Source organism: Trachemys scripta, chromosome 18, assembly GCF_013100865.1.
Source record: "Trachemys scripta elegans isolate TJP31775 chromosome 18, CAS_Tse_1.0, whole genome shotgun sequence".
Classification (NCBI taxonomy): Eukaryota; Metazoa; Chordata; order Testudines; family Emydidae; genus Trachemys; species Trachemys scripta.
The window spans coordinates 22381725-22403871 of record NC_048315.1 but is presented as its reverse complement, the minus strand read 5'-3'; the positions used below and the strand labels follow the sequence as shown (position 1 = coordinate 22403871).

At 49.1% G+C, this 22147-nt stretch overlaps 1 protein-coding gene across 3 annotated transcripts in view; it reads left to right on the top strand.

Moving 5' to 3' along the window:
• Positions 1-6235: 6235 nt before the first annotated feature.
• The window catches only part of STX1A (syntaxin 1A), a 286083-nt gene continuing 270171 nt past the window's right edge, over positions 6236-22147 (top strand). For 2 of the 3 annotated variants that reach the window (XR_004643435.1, XM_034752673.1), the window contains exon 1: positions 6252-6383. Coding sequence is in view for 1 of the 3 variants with exons in the window: in XM_034752673.1 (XP_034608564.1) it covers positions 6267-6383 (117 nt within the window). In the remaining 2 variants the exon portion in view is untranslated. Of the gene's footprint in view, positions 6384-22147 lie in introns of all 3 variants that reach the window. The other variant, XR_004643436.1, reaches the window with a different exon arrangement.

The window sequence follows — 22147 nt, the reverse complement described above, 5'->3', positions numbered from 1 at the left end:
TAAAGGGGAAAGACCAGCCAGTGTCACCTTGTACCATTCATAGCCTATAGATAAGAGAGGATGGCTCCAGCGTAGGACAGAATATGGCTCTTAAATACCTTCTTATTCTGGCCATCTAAATCTCCTTTTCTATAAAACCTCCACCGTCACCTGGATTCAGCTACAGGCCCTGGGACTTACTCTGGGGACTTACTCTGGGCCAGAATGGAACCAACATCCTCTCCCAATAAAGATACCAGTCACCTCTCTCTTTCCCTCCTGTACAGTAACCACAAGAGTTGGATCATCTAGTCCAGCAGTTCTCAACCTGTGGGCCGCATGTGGCCCAAGTAACATATAGCTGTGTGCTAAAGGCCATTGGGCCACGCGGTGGGGTCGGGTCTGGGGCTGCCTGCAGGACAGCCAGCCCCACGCAACAGGGGTCCAGGGTCGGGGCTGCCAGCCGGCCCTGCGCAGAGGGAGTCTGGGGTCAGGTCTGGGGCTGCCACCCAGCCCCATGCGGTGGAGTCCGGGGTCACTGCTGCCAGGCCCCCGCCCTGTGACTCTGCTCCTGGCCCCACCGTAGAGGGGTCTCTGGGTGGGAGGCACTGGGCATGGGGAGGGGTTCTGGGGTCTGTGGGGGTGCCCGCTGTGGTTCTCAACCTGCATCCCAGGCCTGCCAGTGCTGCTACAGCTGGGGAGAGGAGCCTCTCCCGCAGCCCCGAGCTGCTGCAGCGAGAGAGTGCTCAGGGGAATCCTCTATCCCCACTGCAGCCTTAGGGCAGCCTTTACCCCAAAGCTCTCATCCCTGGCCCCATCCCAGAGCCCACATTCCCCCGCACTCCAACCCTCTGCCCCCGCCCGCACCCTGAGCCCCTCATCCCCAGCCAGAGCCCACACGATCCCACCCCCACCATATTGGTGCACATAACAAAACACTGATGGCAATCCGTTCGAAGGATGTCCCCACCACCAGCAAGGGCATCAGGGGGCCTTCGGGGTTCCCGCAGGTGCCACCCACTTGTGTTTGGGGCAGGATGCGCAAAAGTTCTTAACATCCTGGTGCACCCCTAGACAGAAGAACTGGGCCAGTATTCAGGCTAAGGTCTTCTCTTGGCCAAAATGGCCAGTTGCTGGGATATCATGGGCCATCCTCAACCCTGCCCTTTGATGACAACAGGGTACAACCAGCTGGAATTGGGGCTTGTGAGTGCGAGGGTCCTGAGAAACCCGGTAGAGGCATTCACCATCAAGTCTGAAGCACGGCCACTGGGTTGCGCACCATGGGTCTGTAGCAACACAGTTGACATAGGCCAACTGGTCACAGGCAGCTCTTCTCCAACTGAGCTGGAGGGCCTGTCTTTTATATTTCCGGTTCCTTTCCTGCCCCTCTGCTTCTGGCAGTGCGGCCAGCTGTGGGTCTCTCCATCAGGCCCCCTCCCTACACTGCAGTTCGGGAATAACCCGGGGTTTAGTTTCCTCAGAGAGTCTCACCAGCAGCAAATGAGTTTCTATGGCTAAGGTGCTCTCTAGTGAAGCAAATACAGAATGCATCCTTGCATTCTGGAGTACGGTGTCCAGTTTTGGGCCCCAAACTACAAGAAGGATGTGGAAAAATTGGAAAGAGTCCAGCGGAGGGCAACAAAAATAATTAGGGGGCTGGAGCACATGACTTATGAGGAGAGGCTGAGGGAACTGGGATTGTTTAGTGTGCAGAAGAGAAGAATGATAGCTGCTTTGAACTACCTGAAAGGGGGTTCCAAAGAGGATGGATCTAGACTGTTCTCAGTGGTACCAGATGACAGAACAAGGAACAATGGTCTCAAGTTGCAGTGGGGGAGGTTTAGGTTGGATATTAGGAAAAACTTTTTTACTAGGAGGGTAGTGAAACACTAGAATGGGTTACTAGGGAGGTGGTGGAATCTCCTTCCTTAGAGGTTTTTAAGGGCAGGTTTGACAAAGCTCTGGCTGGGATGATTTAGTTGGGGATTGGTCCTGCTTTGAGCAGGGGGTTGGACTAGATGACTTCCTGAGGTCCCTTCCAATCCTGATATTCTATGATTTTTTCTCTCCTCTTCCTTCCCAGCTGTGATCCCTGGCAAAGGCTCCAAGATGGGATAGGTGTTCTCAGGGTTACATTTGGGGGCCAATAGGAAGCTTAACCCTTCCCTTGATGTGTCCCATGGGAGAGCTGGGTTTTTCTCTTGCTGGGAGAAGATGGGGTGAGTTTTGCTCCTTTCCTGAGTTGCTCAGTCAAAAATGAAAGCTGTCTGACACCTTGGCTTCTGTCTTGTGTTTCCCTGTCCAGCAGAGAGTTGCAGAACAGGCTTGCCAGGGCGCTTGGCACCCACATATGGGGCCCATGTTGGTCCCAACCCTGTGATGTGACCACACCCACCCTAGAGGCATCTGGGTGGCCCCATCACCATTCCTCCTGGACCAGGGTGGACCTCCCACATCTTCAGTCCCTGTCTTTAGGAGGGGCAAGGTCTGTCCCAAAGGAAGGAGGACTCAGCCCCCAACCATCCTTCTGTGTGCGGCTGCATCCTAGCAAGTTCCACAAGTTCACATTTCACTTTCCACAATCTTGTAGTGTGGGGCCCAAAACTGGACACAGTACTCCAGATGAGGCCTCACCAATGTCGAATAGAGGGGAATGATCACATCCCTCGATCCGCTGGCAATGGTCCTACTTATACAGCCCAAAATGCCGTTAGCCTTCTTGGCAACTCATATCCAGCTTCTCGTCAACTGTAACCCCTAGGTCCTTTTCTGCAGATCTGCTTCCTAACCATTCGGTCCCTAGTCTGTAACAGTGCATGGGATTCTTCCGTCCTAAGTGCAGGACTCTGCACTTGTCCTTGTTGAACCTCACCAGGTTTCTTTTCGCCCAATCCTCTAATTTGTCTAGGTCCCTCTGTATCCTATCCCTACCCTCTAGCGTATCTACCACTCCTCCCAATTTAGTGTCATCTGCAAACTTGCTGAGGGTGCAGTCCACACCTTCCTCCAGATCATTAATGAAGATATTGAACAAAACCGGCCCCAGGACCGACCCTTGGGGCACTCCGCTTGATACCAGCTGCCAACTAGACATGGAGCCATTGATCACTACCCGTTGAGCCCGATGATTTAGCCAGCTTTCTATCCACCTTACAGTCCATTCATCCAGCCCATACTTCTTTAACTTGCTGGCAAGAATACTGTGGGAGACTGTATCAAAAGCTTTGCTAAAGTCAAGTCCTGCCCTTAGGACGGAAGAATCCCATGCACTGCTACAGTGGCAGTTCCGTAGAAAAGGACCTGGGGATTACAGTGGACAAGAAGCTGGATAAAGTCAACAGTGTGCCCTTGTTGCCAAGAAGGGTAACGGCATATTGGGCTGCATTAGTAGGAGCATTGCCAGCAGACCGAGGGAAGTGATTATTCCCCTCTATTCGGCACTGATGAGGCCACATCTGGAGTATTACGTCCAATTTTGGGCCCCCCACTACAGAAAGGATGTGGACAAATTGGAGCGAGAGAGTCCAGCAGGGGCAATAAAAACGATCAGGGGGCTGGGGCACATGACTTATGAGGAGAGGCTGAGGGAACTGGGCTTGTTTAGTCTGCAGAAGAGAAGAGTGAGGGGGGGATTTGATAGCAGCCTTCAATTACCTGACGGAGGGTTCCAAAGAAGATGGAGCTCAGCTGTTCTCAGTGATGGCAGATGATGGCACAAGGAGCAATGGTCTCAAGTTGCAGTGGGGGAGGTCTAGGTTGGATATGAGGAAAAACTTTTTCACTAGGAGGGTGATGAAGCACTGGAGTGGGTTACCTAGGGAGGTGGTGGAATCTCCTTCCTTAGAGGTTTTTAAAGCCCGGCTTGACAAAGCCCTGGCTGGGATGATTTAGTTGGGGTTGGTCCTGCTTTGAGCAGGGGGTTGGACTAGATAAACTCCTGAGGTCTCTTCGAACCCTAATCTTCTATGATTCTAAGATTCCTCATAGTAGAGGGCTATTTAATCTAGTGCAGTGAACAACAATCAAACTGGCTGTAAGACAGACATGTCTGACAGTGAGAGTATTTAACTACTCAAACACATTATCAAGGGATGTGGTGAATTCTGAATTCAGAGTCTTACAGTGAATGAGTTTGGCTGTTTTTCTAGAACACATGCCTTAATTTAATCACAGATTGTTGGACTAGATACAGGAATGACTGGATGAAATTCTAAGGCCTGATGCTGTGCAGAAGGTCAGACTAGAAATTAGATGACCATAATGGTCCTTTCTGGACTAAAAAAAAATCTATGAATAATTTAGCCACAGGGTGGCATACTAGAGTCATGCCATAGACCATGGAGTTTCTGAAACTATTCCCACATAAATAGGCTGTCTTCACTTTTCTAGGTTAGCTTTGTGAGAATGAGCACCATCTAATCGACAAATGTCCTCACTGCAAAACAAATATGAACAAAAGTGGCTTGCTAAATAATTAAGGATCCTTCCCAAGCTCCAAAACACAATGCAATCCCTTCCAGAGCCATTTAGATTTCAAAACAGTAACCACTCCCTAAACACAGTAGAATTAACTCCTTGCCCACTCACAGTATCTTAGAAATGTCTGATTTTTATACAGCAAACTGTCAACTTATCACAGCCACTAATACAGACCTACACAAAATACACCTTTATTGGATTGGGACAACTTGACTGTGACTTTGGTTTTGAAGAAAATCATTTTAGATTTCAAACGATGACTCAGAGTTGGGACTTTTTGTAAACCTAAGCTGCTAGATGGACTGAAGAGGCTGTAGATGTTGGTAATACATGAAAGCGTCCTACATAAACTGTTAGTTACCTCAGAAAATATATACATTTACACAACAAATAACTAAGTGTAGGAATACATGCTGGTGAAACATCCTGGCAATTAACATTGACAACCCAATGACAGGTTTGTACAGGCCTGACACGGAATATGTCACAACCAAGAAAGCAGAATCAGTTTGACTGTTACTATTTCTGCACGCAATGCAGAGAAGTCCTGTAGCTCTCTAAGAAAAGTCATTCTGAAAAGCATTAACTCATTTGGCTCATCATCCAAATTGGTGCCCTTGACATCTGTGGCTGTTCAGTAATAATTAATCCATTAATCCTTCTCAGCTAGAACAGTTTATCACCTTGAACAATAGCAGCCATTCACCAAACTACAGAGACTATGGGCAGTAACTTTTCTCTTTCACGAGATAAGTTCCTTGCAGTCAGGTCGGTACAAGTCAGCAGACTTTTCTCTTTCCAGAGCTTCAGCTTCTGAGGGTGCTCTACCAGTGAACAGGAGAGCTCAGTTGAGTGGGACCAAAGACACAATGGAATTATACAGATGTTTTCCCTGGCAGTTTTCCTTTTACCATGTGTGTCTCTGTAGCTTTGCTTGTCTTTGTGGGAAGATTGCTACCTTGGGGTTGGTTCATCCTGTCTGTATAACATCACAACCCCCCCAGAATCAGTGCCTCTCAGTTTACCTTCCCCAGGATAACCCCCAGTGTAACACCCCCCCTGGGGGAGGGGGCGGGGGACTTGCTCAATTCATTGCAAACCCCTGGGATTGCTCCTCCACTGTAACCCCCACGGAGTTGTTGACTCCCACTTGAAATGCCTCCAACACTGTCCCCCCAGAGATGGTTCCCCTCATTGCAACCCCGGGAATGCTCCCTGAAGGGTCAGCCCTGCAGCTCTCCCCCTGGAATTGCCTCACCACTGCTTCCCCTACTACCTCTGCTCAGCACTTTGTGTCTGTTGTAAGCCCAGGCTGACTAGGGTTGCTACCCTCAGCGCATGCACTGCTCTCAGGGGTGCTTCCCTCTCCCCCGGGGTCATGCCCCAGCAACACTGTGCCCATGCCCCCACTCTCCTTGCTTAGCCCCGCCACCCCTGGAACTGGTGCCCCTGAAGTGAACCCCTATTTGGCTTCCCCCCCGTGTAACACGGGCACACGCTCACCCAAGGGTAAATCTCCCTGCACCCTCCACCCAAGGGTAACCCCCCCATCCCTAGATACAACCCACCCACGGGCACACCCTCACCCAAGGGTAAATCCCCCCCAGGTGTAACCACCTCCCCCGAAGTGTAACTCCGCCCCCCAGTGTAGCCCCCCCGCCCCTGCACACCACCAGGTGTGACCCCAGCGGGACCCCCACGCGCACTCACACCTCCCAGCTGCCCCCAAGTCTCCGCAGCCCCAGGCCGGTGCCCCCGGGTCCCTCGCTGCGCCCGACGGCCCGGCCCGGCTCCGGCTGAGGCGCATGTGCCGCGCCTCCTTCCCCGCCCCCCGATCGCCGCCGGAGCCGGGGAGGCAGCGCCGAGCCGAGCGGGTGCCGGGCGGAGCGAGCATGAAGGACCGAACGGGGGAGCTCCGCGCGGTGAGCGCCGGCCGGGCCCGGGGTGCGGGGGCCAGCGCGGGGCTCGCCCGGGGGCTAGTCCCCCTGGAGTGATAGGGGGGCGGGGAGCTGGCCTCTCCTGGGGGTGAGATGGGGCGGGGGAGCGGGTCCCTCCTGGGGGTGAGATGGGGAGTGTGTGTGGGGGGGAGCGGGTCCCTCCTGGGGGTGAGATGGGGTGTGTGTGTGGGGGGGCTGTGAGGGGGGGAGATGGGGTGTGTGTGTGGGGGGAGCTGGCCTTTCCTGGGGATGAGATGGGGTGTGTGTGTGGGGGGAGCTGGCCTTTCCTGGGGGTGAGATGGGGGCGGGGGAGCTGGTCCCTCCTGGGGGTGAGATGGGGTGCCGTGTGCGGGGGGGTGCTGTGTGTGGGGGAGATAGGGTGTGTGTGTGGGGAGCTGGCCTCTCCTGGGGGTGAGGTGGGGCAGAGGGGCTGGCTCCTCCTGGGAGTGAGATGGGGGATTGGCCTATCCTGGGATGGGAGATGGAGGGTGGTGTATGTGGCTCTCTCACCAGGAGCGGCACCAGGGTTTTTGGCGCCCTAGGCGGGGGTCCTTCTGAGCTCCTGGTCGTCGTCGGCAATTCTGCGGTGGGGGGGTCCTTCCACGCTCCCGGTCTTCGGGGCACTTGTGCGGTGGGTCCCGGAGCGAGTGAAGGACCCGCCGCAGAATTGCCACCGAAGACCCGTAGCGCGGAAGGACCCTCTGCCACCGAATTGCCGCCGAGGGCGGCAAAATGCCACCCCCCCAAATCCTGGTGCGGTCGCCTAAATGGAAGCGCCGGCCCTGTCTCTCACCCCCTGGATCCAGGAGTGCAAGAGTCGTACCCCTCTAGGGAGGTGTGTGTGTTGCAGATGTCACACCTGGATGCAGGTGACCCCCCAAGCACTCCTGTAGCCAGGGGGTGGCAGACCCCCAGCACCCCAATTCTAACAGCTCTGGCGCATAGGGTGGTGAGGGACTGTGTGTGTCTGAGTGGGGTGGGTCTTGCATCCTGGAAAGACGGAGGTGGTGTGAGGGGAAGTAGCTGTACTTCTGCAGTGGCAGGGGTGGGGTGGGGTGGCCAGGGAGGTTGTGTGAGTGAATGTGACAAACAAGTGATCAAACCCTAAACAGACTGTGATGCTCCATCCCAGGCCGAGGTTTGGGGTATGGGTGTGTGGGGGTTATGTCAAACCCTGCCCTTGCTGGGTTGGGCCTTGATGTGTATGTGTGTGGGGGGCTGGATGTGTTGGAGCGAGATGGGGCCTGCACTGGGGGGCTTGATGTGTTGTGTCTGCGTATAGAGGTGATCTGAGGTTTCTGTTTTGTGTGCTCTGACAACATAGAGCTTGACATGGTAATGAAGTATTATTGAATGTGACACGCATGCTGCAGGGCCCGGGCAGCCGATTGCGTGAGTGGTTCTGACACATTCGCGGGTGTGGAGGGAGGGCGCGCTTGTGTGAGTGGATTTTCTTGACTAGAATAAAAAGTCTCCTCACGCCCCATATGGCAAAGGAGGGCAGGAGCGCTGTGTAGGTTTTGACACCCTCTAGGGTAGGGGCAGCATACTCAGGGTGGAGAGAAGAGATGTGAACCTGTGTGAGAATGTGAGGGGTTGAGGGAGGGGAAGACCTTGGGGGAGGATGTGTAAGTGGACTTGACCCACTTGCTGGGGGTGAGGAGGTTATGTGTGTGGGTCTAAAAATCTTCCCAGGAGCTGTGGCAGAGGCTGGCTGAATGGATGTTCTGGTGAGTGGCAGATCGACAGGAGGTTGTAAGAATGGATCTGATACACCCTTCAGCCTTGAAGGGGATGTGTGCATCGAACAGTGTCCTTATCCCTGATCCCGCCTGTGAGGCTGCTTCACCCTGACTTCCAGAGAGCTTTCCATGGCTGCTGTTTGACTGTTTGAATCAGTTGGGCCAGGTTTTATTTCTGGATGTCCTTAATCAATGGAACAGGGTTTACATTCAGCAGCTGGTCTTGGATGTCAGTGAGTTTGCTGGTGTGGGTGTTCATAATATCCTGGAACCATCAAAGTGTATCACTAGCCTGTGTAAGCACCTTTGGGGGAGGGGGGATAGCTTAGTGATTTGAGCATTGGCAGCAGCGAACTCTGGGGGAGGAGCCCCCCTTTCCCACCCCCCCAGCAGCACGTTCACCCCCACCATTGTCACTGCATGTGCTCCTAGGGCCTCTCTCAGGTCCAGGAATCTCCCTCGCCTCCCCCGTGGTGGGTGCCGGGAGGTGCTGCATGCACCTCCTCCCCTGCTGTGGCCCCTGACTGTAGCCTCACTTGGGGTGAGGGATGAGGCTGCCCTTTGCCCAGCATGAGATGACTGAGGGCGGGGGGCCCCCCTGTGCTGGTGGAGGATCCTGCCGGAAAAGGGAAGGGTCTGAGGGTGAAGGCCAGGCTCAGAGTCAGTCAGCTCTGGCAGTGTAGATGGGGGGCACTAGGACCCGGCAGCAGCAGTTGCTGCAGGGAGGCAGCATGGAGCTGCACGGAAGAGGCAGGGACACTCTGCTCTGGGGGCCCTGCGTGGAGGCAGCAAGTCGGGCCGGGCAGGGCCAGTGCAACCCATTAGGCGACCTAAGCGGTTGCCTAGGGCACTACAATTTGGGGGCGGCGACCGCGGCAGTATTTCAGCGACGGGACCTTCCGCCTAGGGCGGCAAAAAAGCTGGCGGCACTCCTGGGGCTGGTGGACACTGGGGGGGGGAGCGGCGGCAGGTGGGGCCGGGGGGGAACACCCGACCCCAAATATTGGTGGAGCTGGGCTTCTCGGCTCTGAATATTGCTGGTGTCCAGGCACCACGTGAGAATATAACTCGCCGCCTATGATTCTATGATTCACCTGTTCTTGTCATCCTCCCTCTTTCCCCTGTGGTTTTTGCTACAGCCATGTGTTGCAACTTGTACTCCCGCACTGCTGCGGTTGAATCTATGCAGACAGACCCTTGTGCCCACACAGAACCCCCTTGAAGTTAAGCGTCCATCCATGTGAATCCAGTTGTAGGATTGGGGCCCTTAATTGTAAGCTCTTTGGGGCAGGAACCATATCTTTCTGTGAGTTTATGCAGAACCAAGCATAATGTGGCCCAGATCTTCATTGGAGGGTCTGGGCACTATCACGTTATAAATAGTAATATCATTAACCCAGATTTTACCTGACTCTCTGCATCTCAGCAGGCATCTTTTGTCTACAGTCTGGAGAGTATTTATGCTTAGTTACGCTTCCTAGCAAAGGCATCGGCTTCAGAATGAAACTGAACAGAGTTGCTGAGGCTTTGCCTTCAAAACGCTGCCTGGGAGCTACTTGCAGGAAAGTTCTTCTAAGAAGCCGCAGTAGATCCCCAGTGACAGAGAAATTAGAGATTGGGAGTCTATACAAGAGATCTTGCAAATGATTCCAGATATCCAGACTGTTTTCCTTTGTGGAATTTCATACCATTTCTCCTAGTTTAATTGTCCTTTTTGAGATCTGTTGGTATTTTTGCTTTTCAGGTAATTGTAGTTTGATATCGTAGCTTTTTAGTTGCTGTTTAACCCAGGTGTACATATTTAGCTGTTTAACTCTTCATAAATCAGTTCCTCTGACCCTTACTTATTTCTGTTATTTTTTCATTCTCTTTGGTTTGCAGATATTGCTCAGATAATGAGGAACCAAGAGCTACATAGTATTGTAGGCGCAATCTCATTAGTGCCACTGAGACACTTTTGCTTTCTTGTTTCTGACCTGATAGTTGCAACTGACAGTCCATTGCCACCATATCACACGTTTAATTTTCTGTTCACTATTGCCAGCATCCCGTGTATTCTGTGAACATGGAATTGTGCTGCAGAATCTCAGCTTTTCCTGAAGGTGGGGGGAGAGGGGAAATGGTGCTTCTTGCCTTCATGGTTGTGAAGGTAACTGAAAATGCGAGACCAGTGTAACCAATGTCAAGTTGTCTGCTCTGAGACATGTGAACTGGCACATTCGGGTCAAACAGAGAGTTGACTCTGAAACCTAACAATGCTACTTTAAATGTAGGCATTAGCTTTGGCATTGTTGGTCATGTTAAAAGAAACATTCAGTTAAGCTGCCAACCACTTCCCGTTCCTCACCAGTTGCCACAAGCACAGCAGCTAAAACCTCTAGATTCCCCTTGATAACATCTATGATGCAGTTACTCGTGGTCACCAATCCCCCTCCCCTTCCCCCCACTGTGGCACATGAAAAACTGAACATGTGGCAGGACTGTGGAGCTGTGCTCAGTCTCCGCTCCAGCTCCAGGCAAGAACCTGCAGCTCCACTGCTCCGGAGCTGCTCCGCGCTCCAGCTCCAGGCTCCGCTCCAAAGCCCTGCATGTGGGGACAGAGTAAATGCACTTTGTCTATCAAAATAAATAACGCAAGGGCCACTGTCATAGTAGTGAACATTTATATCCTGGAAACCCCCCAAAGGTCCCAGTCGGGACTGGAGCCCCATTGTGCTGGGTGCCATACAAATGGGTCAATCCCTACTGCTGAGCCAAAAAATATTGTTTTTGTTTGCCTGCAAAAATAGCGGTGATGCTTGTGCACAGGCCTGCCTCTTCTGGAGTTCTGAGTTCAAATGCGCAGCTAGGTCAGAAATAAGAATGAAGTAGGTTAATCATAGTTTTACAGTGATAGACACTAGTATAGAGCGACATTCCTGCTACTCCCTTCTCACCCATATTTTGAAATTAGCAAACTGGTGCAATTAGCAGTTTCTGCTCTAGGAAGTCCAAGGACTAGAGTGTGTGTGTGTGTGTGTGTCAGGGTTGAAGTCCACTGTCAGAGCTGTGATTGACCTTGCTCAGTGCCCGTGTATAAAGTCTCTACTGCAGGCAGTGCTGTTCCTCAGTTTCATGAATGCTATTTGAAACGTGTTAATCCCAGACAGAGAGAGGAATCGTTTGAAAACTCATGATACAATGGGGTTAAACCTAGGATGAATAGAGGAAAATGAAGAAAAGGAAAATGTAGGCTGAGTGCCAGGAGAAAGTTGTAATGGTGAGCTCTGTAGACTGTGCAATTGCCTCCCAAGGGAAGGGGTAGATGCTCTGCTACTTCGGACTCCTAAAACTGGGCTGGATGGAAAACTAGAAAACGTACAATAGGGAAGTCTCTCTCTTTTCGGTGATTCTGAACCAGAAAGGTGTGTGTGTGTTTTGAGGGGGATGAATGAAGGAAAATTGCAGCCATTCTGTTCAACAGAAGCAATTGGAAAGCTCCCAAGGCAAGGAACTCTTCCTCTATGTACAGTGCTGACTGTGAAATAGATTTGAAAATAGAGTTTTAAATAAAGAAATAAAGTCACGTGAGTGCCCTGTTGGCAGCCACTAGCTGGCTGAGGAGTGACACTGGCAGAGTATTTAAAATATTCATTTTTAAATATTTAAAAAAAAAAAAGAGAACGGGCCATTCAGTTTCTATCCTGCTGTGTTCAGCAACTGAATGAAATAACCATAACTTAATGCTGAACGTTTTTAAAGATTGTAAACATGAATGTCCTTCTGCTCCTGACAACAGCATTCCAGCAGGACTGTGTCTCACCGGGACCCCTTCTCTGCCAGTATCATGCTGTGTGTGTCTTCAGCAAGATGGCTGCCACCAGGTGTATGCTTAGAAAAAAACATTTTTAATTAAAGCCTTCAGTTGAAGATCCTTTCTGTTCTCTGAATGGCAGGAAGGGCTTCACACCCTGTGAACGTCTGAGCCAAACGGGAGCAGGTCTCCTTTAAGCACCTGTGTGTCCCTAGAAGACAGCGTTAAGGTCCCATGGGCTGGGAATGTGTGTCATGGTTAGAGATGAAAACCCTAGGGCTAGAGAAGCGAGAGGTGAAATTTCTGCAGTAGGTGCAAACAGCACGCCAGAAAGGCAAAGCATGAAAGTAATGTTTATTTAAAGAAATGATAAAGGGGGCTCTATCTAGGGAGATCTACTCATTTGCTAGTGGTTCCTCTAATGAACTAAGGTTAGGAGGAGGCTTGGTTTTGCTTTGTCTGTACTTGAGATGCAGGTCTCTCTAGCCAGCCTCATTAATAATCTGGGCCAATTTCTTCTCATTTTCATAGATCTCGTAAATTCAGCTAGTAAGAAGATGAAAAAATGGCTTTAATCAAAGCAAAAGGAGACCAGCACAAGGGTTCTGCTGCCCCATAGGCTGAAGCTTTGCATTTTAATGGGATTCTTAAAATTATACTTGAATTTTAAAATTTAAAGTGCGAATCCTAGGGCTTCCCTGCAATGTTCTGGGTACAGTGGCTTTTAAGACCATCTAACACCCTGGGAAGGGAAGGGCACTGCTCACAGAAGAATGGGCATTCAAAACAATCAGGGAATGGGAGATTTATGTATCCCCTCAGAGCTAAGAAATTTACTCTAATGTGAAGAAAGAGTCAATTGGAGACCTGATCTTGAAAGATTTTTGTACTGACATCAGCCCTGGTGTAAGCAGATTGCAAATCCTATTGAAATCAGTAGGAGGTGAGCCTGTTTACACCAGGGCTGAATTTGGCCGTTTGACTAAAGAGTAATGTGTTGCCTCTCAACCCCATCTGTTCCCTTATTTCTAGGGTTAAATTCAGATGTGCACGGGCGTCTCCAGTGAAAGGGGCAGCTGCTGACACAGTCTGATTCTTCCTCTGGCAGACATCCTTGGGGAAGTGTAATTTGAGCAATTGCCAAGTTCTGAGCTTGCTTGGGAGCCAGAAATCCAAGATCTAAGAGTCCCAGGCCTGCTGAATTTGATTGGTTGCTTTAAAAACCATGGCACAAGCTGCTGCGCTCTCCTGATATCGCCTCTTACCTGTTGCATCCCACCGTCTTTGAGATTTCTCCAAATACTTCCGGGGAGGCATAACTGAGGAAAGGAGCGCAGCCTCCTCTGAACTAGGTGACTCATTGTTTCAGAGCAGCATCCAAGTAACTTCTTTTACCTCTGTCACAGCAACTGATTTGGGCAGTACGACCTTGGAACAGCTAGGCCCGTTCCTCTTCAAAGAGCTGTATCTTCTTTAAACTGCTGTTTTTCTTAACATTTCCCACCATTGCACAGTTGTGCTGCCATCACTGGCGGGAGTGCTAGTGTAGACCAGCCACTGGCATTCATAGCATTGTGTCATCTAGATGGGCCTGAGGGAGGCTAGATGCCAGAGTAAGAAAATGTCTACGCTGGTGCTGCCACTTATATGATTGGAGATTTTCAGATACACGCTAGTGTAGACAAAGGCTATAACACTTTCTGCTGGTGTTTATTCAGACCCAGGTCTGTGGTGGGGAAACTAGCTAGTATTCCTTTGTGTGACGTACCGGGCACAATCCAGACTAGCTGGAGGCTGTAGTAGCTCCCACCTGTGTCACTCACAAACAGACTTCCAGCATGCAAGCTACACCCTCAGTGACTGTGTGTAACTGCAGCCTGCCAGCTGTACCCTGGCTCTCACGAGCCTGGGTTACACTGCAGGGTGACCCCAACCATCCCCAGTCCTGGATCTTCCCCCAGAAATGTATGTCCTTTACTGCCCAGTCCTTTCCTGGACAGTACAAATATATAAAGTCCATTATTCCTTTAAGGGAAAAATATGGCAGTTTATTACCTTAAATAGTTACCCAGACACTTTAATTTAAACACCCTGAATTAGATAAAACGGTAAAACAAGTTTATTAACTACAAAGGGAGAGATTTTAAGTGGGTACAAATAATGAGGCATAAAAGTCAGAAATGGTTATAAGAAAAATAAAGATAAAAACTCTTCCTAGTATCTACTTAGGGAATTATCTTTGTTGCAAAGCACACTTTCTCACCACGTGCTCCAGCAGATTACTGACCAAGCTTTCAGGTCAGGACCCTTCCCCCGAGGCCAACAGCTGTTTCCTTTTATCTTCTCGGGTGCAGAGAATGAGGTGGGCAGAGGGGGAGAGAGAGGGGTTTCTTGGGGTGTTTGACCCTCCTTATTATAGTTTGTCACCCTCTCAAAAAACATTTCCAGTTGAGAACCAGGAGACACAGGGTCTATGCGGAAGGATGTTCCCTGCTGGATTTTTTCATCTGTTTGAATATCCTTTGTTTCCCTTTGTGCTTGATGACTCTGTTGACTGCTTAAATGCAAATTAAAGCAAGCACACATTCCTTTGTTTAGGACAGACCTGTCTGCTGACTTCTGCTTGGGCGGGGCTGTTGGGTTTGGAACACGGGTTAATAACATCGTCCTGGGGAATTTTATAACTTCACATACATGTTGCCACACACATTTTATCAGGACAATACTGACCAGCAAATTATGAGTTTTCAAATGATACCTTACAAGGCATACTTCGTACAAAGATTATTGCAATAGTGTGTAGAATGTGAATACAGGGGTGTGTTCCATCATAGTATGTCTATACTGCAATCCAAGGGCGTGACTGCATCTTGTGTAGACACACCTGAATTAGATTCTGTCTATCTAGCTTAGGTACAGGAGCAGTGACCCCATGGTAACATGCACTTCCTTGTGGGCTAACCTCTGCCTATGTGCGTACTGTCATAGCTTCACTGCTCTGGTGCTCAAGCTAGCTCAGATATGTTTACTCAATCTGCAGTCACACCCCGTGACTGCAGTATATCCAGACCCTAAGGCAATGAGTGCTAGTCTACGCTACACAACACACACTGTTTGAATGTGCAGAGTCAGGTTAGCTGACATGTTGACCATGGGTTTGGAGTCAGTGTAGACCAGCATCGTGTCAGCTAATGCTGATTAAACCTGGTCTGTGTTGATTGCAAAATCATGCTTAGTGTCATGTCGGCTAATTTGATTCTTCACATCTATATTCAAACATGGTAATATTTTGTAGTTGGAGGCCGGCCCTGAGAGTCTCTGCCTAGCCTCTGTAGGACTGTGCAAGTCTGTCTTTCCTGTCAGTCGTTTCTTCTCATGGTGTCTGACAGAGAAACTGTGCTGAGGCTGGAGCATGGGGGTTCTTTGGAAATGAGTCCAAGTGGCCATTGACACCTTCAGACCTTTGCCTCCTCTGAGTCTGAGAGTGGGAGATGGTGCGTTGGAATATGTTCTAGGAATTATCGAGGGGAAGTTCTCTGGCCTGTGTGAGACAGGGGGTCAGACTAGGTGATCATTGGTCACTTTTGGCCTTGAAATCTATGAATTTGTCCTTGAGTCTCTAGCACAGCGCACTACAGCCACGACAGTGAAGTTTAGAAACCTGGTCTGATTTAAGCGTTTTTCACTGTGATCTCTTAAAATGCTGAATGAAGCCATCAGTTTTACAGAGGTCTGAAATTCTGCACTGGTAAAATAGTGAACAGCAGGAATTCAACAGTAGAACTCAATGCAATATAAATACAGGAGATATGACACTGAATTGTTGGGAAATCCCTTTGAGGTAACAGCAAAAATCAGCAACTTGTCCTAACTAATAGCATAAGAACTCCACAATTAAAGTTGTAAGGTAAGTTCCATTATAAGACTGATTACTGACAACTCCCCTCAACGTCCCTCGAGAGGTCCTTTCCAAGTGGAATTCTCCCTACATAGTGTCCTACCATAGGAGGATTTATTTATTTTTTTTAGATTGAGGTGAGATGGGAGAGAAGAGACTTCAAAAATCAATAATTTCACTTTTGGAAGAGAGTCATCATGATTTTTTGGCCTTCAGCTCAATAATAAAGTTTACAAGAAGTGGAAGATGGACAAATGACCAGGGAGGAGTATAAAAATATTGCTCAGGCATGCAGGAGTGAAATCAGGAAGGCCAAATCACACTTGGAGTTGCAGCTAGCAAGAGATGTTAAGAGTAACAAGAAGGGTTTCTTCAGGTATGTTAGCAACAAGAAGAAAGTCAAGGAAAGTGTGGGCCCCTTACTGAATGAGGGAGGCAACCTAGTGACAGAGAATGTGGAAAAAGCTAATGTACTCAATGCTTTTTTTGCCTCTGTCTTCATGAACAAGGTCAGCTCCCAGACTGCTGCACTGGGCAGCACAGCATGGGGAGGAGGTGACCAGCCCTCTGTGGAGAAAGAAGGGGTTCGGGACTATTTAGAAAAGCTGGATGAGCACAAATCCGTGGGGCTGGATGTGCTGCATCCGAGGGGGCTAAAGCAGTTGGCAGATGTGATTGCAGAGCCATTGGCCATTATCTTTGAAAACTCATGGCGACTGGGGGAGGTCCCGGATGACTGGAAAAAGGCTAATATAGTGCCCATCTTTAAAAAAGGGAAGAAGGAGGTTCCAGGGAACTACATGCCAGTCAGCCTCACCTCAGTCCCTGGAAAAATCATGGAGCAGGTCCTCAAGGAATCAATTCTGAAGCACTTCGAGGAGAGGAAAGTGATCAGGAACAGTCAGCATGGATTCACCAAGGGCAAGTCATGCCTGACTAATCTAATTGCTTTCTATGAGGAGATAACTGGTTCTGTGGATGAGGTGAAAGCAGTGGATGTGTTATTCCTTGACTTTAGCAAAGCTTTTGATACGGTCTCCCACAGTATTCTTGCCGGCAAGTTAAAGAAGTATGGGCTGGATGAATGGACTATAAAGTGGATAGAAAGCTGGCTAGATCGTCGGGCTCAACGGGTAGTGATCAATGGCTCCATGTCTCGTTGGCAGCCAGTACCAAGTGGAGTGCCCCAAGGGCCGGTTTTGTTCAGTATCTTCATTAATGATCTGGAGGATGGCGTGGACTGCACTCTCAGCAAGTTTGCAGATGATACTAAATTGGGAAGAGTGGTAGATACACTGGAGGGTAGGGATAGGATACAGAGGGACCTAGACAAATTAGAGGATTGGGCGAAAAGAAACCTGATGAGGTTCAACAAGGACAAGTGCAGAGTCCTGCACTTAGGACGGAAGAATCCCATGCACTGCTACAGACTAGGGACCAAATGGCTAGGAAGCAGTTCTGCAGAAAAGGACCTAGGGGTTACAGTGGACGAGAAGCTGGATATGAGTCAACAGTGTGCCCTTGTTGCCAAGAAGGCTAACGGCATTTTGGGCTGTATAAGTAGGGGCATTGCCAGCAGATCGAGGGACGTGATCATTCCCCTCTATTTGACATTGGTGAGGCCTCATCTGGAGTACTGTGTCCAGTTTTGGGCCCCACACTACAAGAAGGATGTGGAAAAATTGGAAAGAGTCCAGCGGAGGGCAATAAAAATGATTAGGGGGCTGGAGCACATGACTTATGAGGAGAGGCAGAGGGAACTGGGATTGTTTAGTTTGCAGAAGAGAAGAATGAGGGGGGATTTGATAGCTGCTTTCAACTACCTGAAAGTGGGTTCCAAAGAGGATGGATCGAGACTGTTCTCAGTGGTACCAGATGACAGAACAAGGAGTAATGGTCTCAAGTTGCAGTGGGGGAGGTTTAGGTTGGATATTAGGAAAAACTTTTTCACTAGGAGGGTGATGAAGCACTGGAATGGGTTACCTAGGGAAGTGGTGAAATCTCCTTCCTTAGAGGTTTTTAAGATCAGGCTTGACAAAGCCGTGGCTGGGATGATTTAGTTGGGAACTGGTCCTGCTTTGAGCAGGGGGTTGGATTAGATGACCTCCTGAGGTCCCGTCCAACCCTGATATTCTATTATTTTATTAATGCCTTAGTTGAGGAGCTTCAAATGTGCTGTGCTCTCTATACCTCAAGGAGAGCGGTATGCGTGAGGGTATATTGAACTCACTGTGTAGATAATAAATGCTATTCATTGGGTGGTGGTGGGGCGGGGGGTTGGGAAGCCTTGGTTCTAGGCGAAATCTCTGCAAATACTTTGCTCTTTGTGAAGAGTCTCCCACATCTCAACAGGAGCAAAGTGGGAGATGGTGTGAAATGCCTCAGTAGCTGTTAAACTGTTGAAGACCAGAGAGAGCAAGAGTGGGCTAAAATTTCTGTGGAGAATATTGACTCCAGAAGAGTCTTGAATCATTCTTCTTCTTTGCTCCATACAATAGAAACTCTCTGTACGGGATACATTTGCTCACCCAGGATATAAAAGAGTTAAAAAAATAAGAAAATTCACAAACACGTTAAGATGGATTCAAGATGAGGTGGGTGTGATCTGGTGGTTGAGTATGTGTAACAGGGTGGCTGGCTGCTGAAGGGCTGGGGCTAGCCAACCCTGATTACAGAATGAGCCCCACCTTGTCCTATAAAGAGCTGCAGTGAAGGGGAGAAGCTCAGAAAGTGGTAGAGAGACTGCAGAGTACGAAAGGCTCCTGCAGGGAAGACCCTAAGCCCAGGGGAGCTGCAGTTAGCAGGAGGCTCCTGCTAGGGCTCCTGACTGAGGGAAAGGTTTGGGGCTGGAAACCAGACCCAGAGTGCTGAGGGAAGGCTGAGTCTGGTGGTATTGGGTCCAGCTCTCTTGCTAGAGACCCTGACTGGGAGGATGGGGCCTGGAAGCTAGGGGGCTGAGGAGGGTTGAGCTCTAGCCAGGTGAAGCCTGAGAGAGTTTGAATTGGGATCTAGCTCTGGGAAGGAGGACTGGGGACTACATAAAGGGAGAAAGCAGATTAACTGGGTTTGGGGCCTGAAATCCCAGTATGTAAGGACTCAATAAATGGGACCCCAGGAGGGAAAAGTTTAATTACCTGTGGACTGTGAGTTAAGGGGCCCCGAAGAGGGGAGAAACTGGTGGCAGGATACCACAGGGTGACCTCTGGCCACAAGGAAGTGCTCAGGAGGCAGCCAGCCCTGTTACAGCATGGGACAAGGAAGCAGGAACTCCTGGCTCCCAGTCCCAGCTCTGGCACTTGGGGCTTTATGCATATGTTTTTTAAAACAGTCTGCATCAGTTTCCCCATCTGAAAACATGGATTGGAACTGTGGAGTTGGAGGCCACTGTGCCACTCCAAAGAGACTTCATGGATCAGAGGTTGGAGGGTCTAAGAAGGCCGCTGGTGTAGGGAGAAGGTGGGTTCATGGCTGTGTAAAGCCCCACCCCTCAGTCACGTTTGCTAATGTTTCAGGGACCTGGATAGCAGAGTGGGGCTATCCAGTTTATTACACTGAATGCAGCATGTGCCTCGTGGGCACATTACATATGTGTGCATTCACTGCATGCAGCTCATGGACCTCAGAGACCGAGTATGCGCTGTTGAGACTAGAGTGGTTGAATTGGAGGAGCAAAAGGAGACAGTTACATACATGAGACTTTTCAGTAGAAGCGGGTCCTACTCCCAGTCTGACAGCCTCTGTGTGCTGTTGTGGAGGATGAAAGTCTCAGGGAAGGAGAACATCAAGCCGGAGTGGAGGGAAACGATCCCATAGTTGGGACCCTCCTTCCAGATGATGTCATTGTGTCGTCTTGGCACTGAGACTATCCCTGCAGGGTTTCAATGGTGCATGAGACAATGGTGTTGGGAGGAGGGATGTAGGTTTATTAGGAACTAGGAAACCTTTTGGGAAAGGAAGGAGCTGTAAAGGGAAAATGACCTCCATCTACACCAAATGGAACCAGATTGCTGGCATGTATAAAAAGTTTGTAGATGAGTGATTAAACTAAGGCTCGGGAAAAGCCGACAGTTGCAGAGGAGCACATGGTTCTGATAGAGACATCCCTTAGGGGAGGATTTATTAAACGGGATTCTCTATATCCTTGTAAAAAGGAGAGAATAGAAGTTGATAAAGTACAGGTAGGAAAGAGTACCATTCAGTTAAACCACATGAAAGCAGACAACTAAATATTCACAAATTTTATTAGTGCTTGTTTACAAATGATAGAAAATAAATATTAAGATGGGTGAACTTGAGTGTCTGGCATTAAATGAGGATATTAATGTAATAGGCCTCACAGAAACTTGGTGGAATGATGATAATCAATGGAACACAGTAATACCAGGGAACAAAATACATAGGAATGACAGAGTAGGTCATGCTGTTGGGGAAGTGGCACTATATATGAAAGAAAGCATAGAGTCAAATATAGTAAAAATCTTCACTGAATCAAACGGTACCATGGAGTATCTATGGACAGAAATTTCATGCTTGAATAATAAGAATATAGCAGTAGGAATATACAGCTGACCAGGATGGTGATGGTGACTGAAATGCTCAGGAAGATTAGAGAGGCTACCAAAACAAAAAAACTCAGTGATAACTAGGGATTTCAGCTATCTCTATATTGACTGGGTATTTGCTACGTCAGGATGGGATGCAGAGATAAAATTTCTAGATGCCATTAATGACTCTTGGAGCAGCTAGTCCTGGAACCCACAAGGGGAGAGGCTATTCTTGACATAGTCCTAAGTGGCACGCAAGATCTTGTCCAAGAGGTGATTATAGCTGAACTGCTTGGTAATAACGACTATAATGTAATTAAATTTAACATCTTGTCTGGGGGAAAATATCAAAGAAACCCACCACCTTATCATGTAACTTAAAAAAAAAAAAAAAAAAAAAGGGAGGGGGGAAACTACACAAAAATGAAGAAGCTAGTTAAATGGATTTTCACAAGAGTGAAATGCCTGCAAGCTGCATGGAAGCTTTTAAAAAACACCATAATAGAGCCTCAAACTAAATATATACCCTACCCCATCCTCCCCAAGAAACAGTAAGAGGACCAAAAAAATACCACCAGGCTCAACAACAGATTAAAAGGGGTGGTTAGAGACAAAAAGACATCCTTAAAAAATTGGAAGTAAAACCTAATGATGAAAATTGAAAGGAGCGTAAACTTTGACACATCAAGTGTAAAAATATAACTAGGCAAGCCAAAAAAAAGAATTTGAAGAGCAATTAGCAAAAGACGCAAAAAATAACAGCAAAAAAACTTAAGTACATCAGAAGCAGGAAGCCTGCCAAACAATCAGTGGGGCCACTGAATGATCAAGGAGCTAAAGGAGCACTCAAGGCAGACAAGGCCGTTCTGGAGAAGCTAAATGAATTCTTTGCATCAGTTTTCACTGCAGAGGATGTGAGGCAGTTTCCTACACCTGAGCCATTCTTTTTAGGTGACAAATCTGAGGAATTGTCCTAGACTGAAGTGTCAATAGAGGAGGTTTTGGAAAAAATTGATAAATTTAACGGTAATAAATCACCAGCAGCAGATGGTATTCACCACTCAAATATGAAATTGTAGAAGTACTAACTGTGGTATATAACCTATTGCTTAAATCAGCCTCAGTACCAGATGACTGGAGGATAGCTAATGTAACACCAGTTTTTTAAGAAGGCTCCAGAGGCAATACCGGCAATTATAGGCAGGGGTGAAAGTAACTTAAAGGACTTACCGGTACTCTGGAGTCCTTAGGAGTGGCAGGGCCTCAACCGGAAGAGGCAGAGCCTTTAAATACCCAGCACTTTAAAGCAGGATTTAAAGGGCCCGGGGCTGGGGCTGGGGCTGTGGTAGCAGCAGCTGGGAGCCCCGGGCCCTTTAAATCACCCCGGAGCTACCAGCTGCAGAGGTGGCTGGGAGCCCCGAAGGTGATTTAAAGGGCCCAGGGCTCCAGATGCTGCTACCGCAGCGGTGCCCCAGACACTTTAAATCACCATTGGAGGGGGCCCTGGCCTCTGGCAGAGCTTTAAAGGGCCTGGGGCACCACTACAGTAGTGGCAGCCGGGAGCTCCTGGCCCTTTAAATCACCTCCAGAGCCCCGCCGCCGCTACCCCAGGGCTCCAGCAGAGGGGCTCTGGTGGTGATTTAAAGGGCCCCAGAGGGTAGCAGCAGTGGGAGCCCTGAGCCCTTTAAATCGCCACCTGAACCATGCTGCCGGAGCCCCGGGGTAGCAGTGGCAGCCAGGGGCTCGGGCAGTGATTTAAAGGGTCCAGGTCT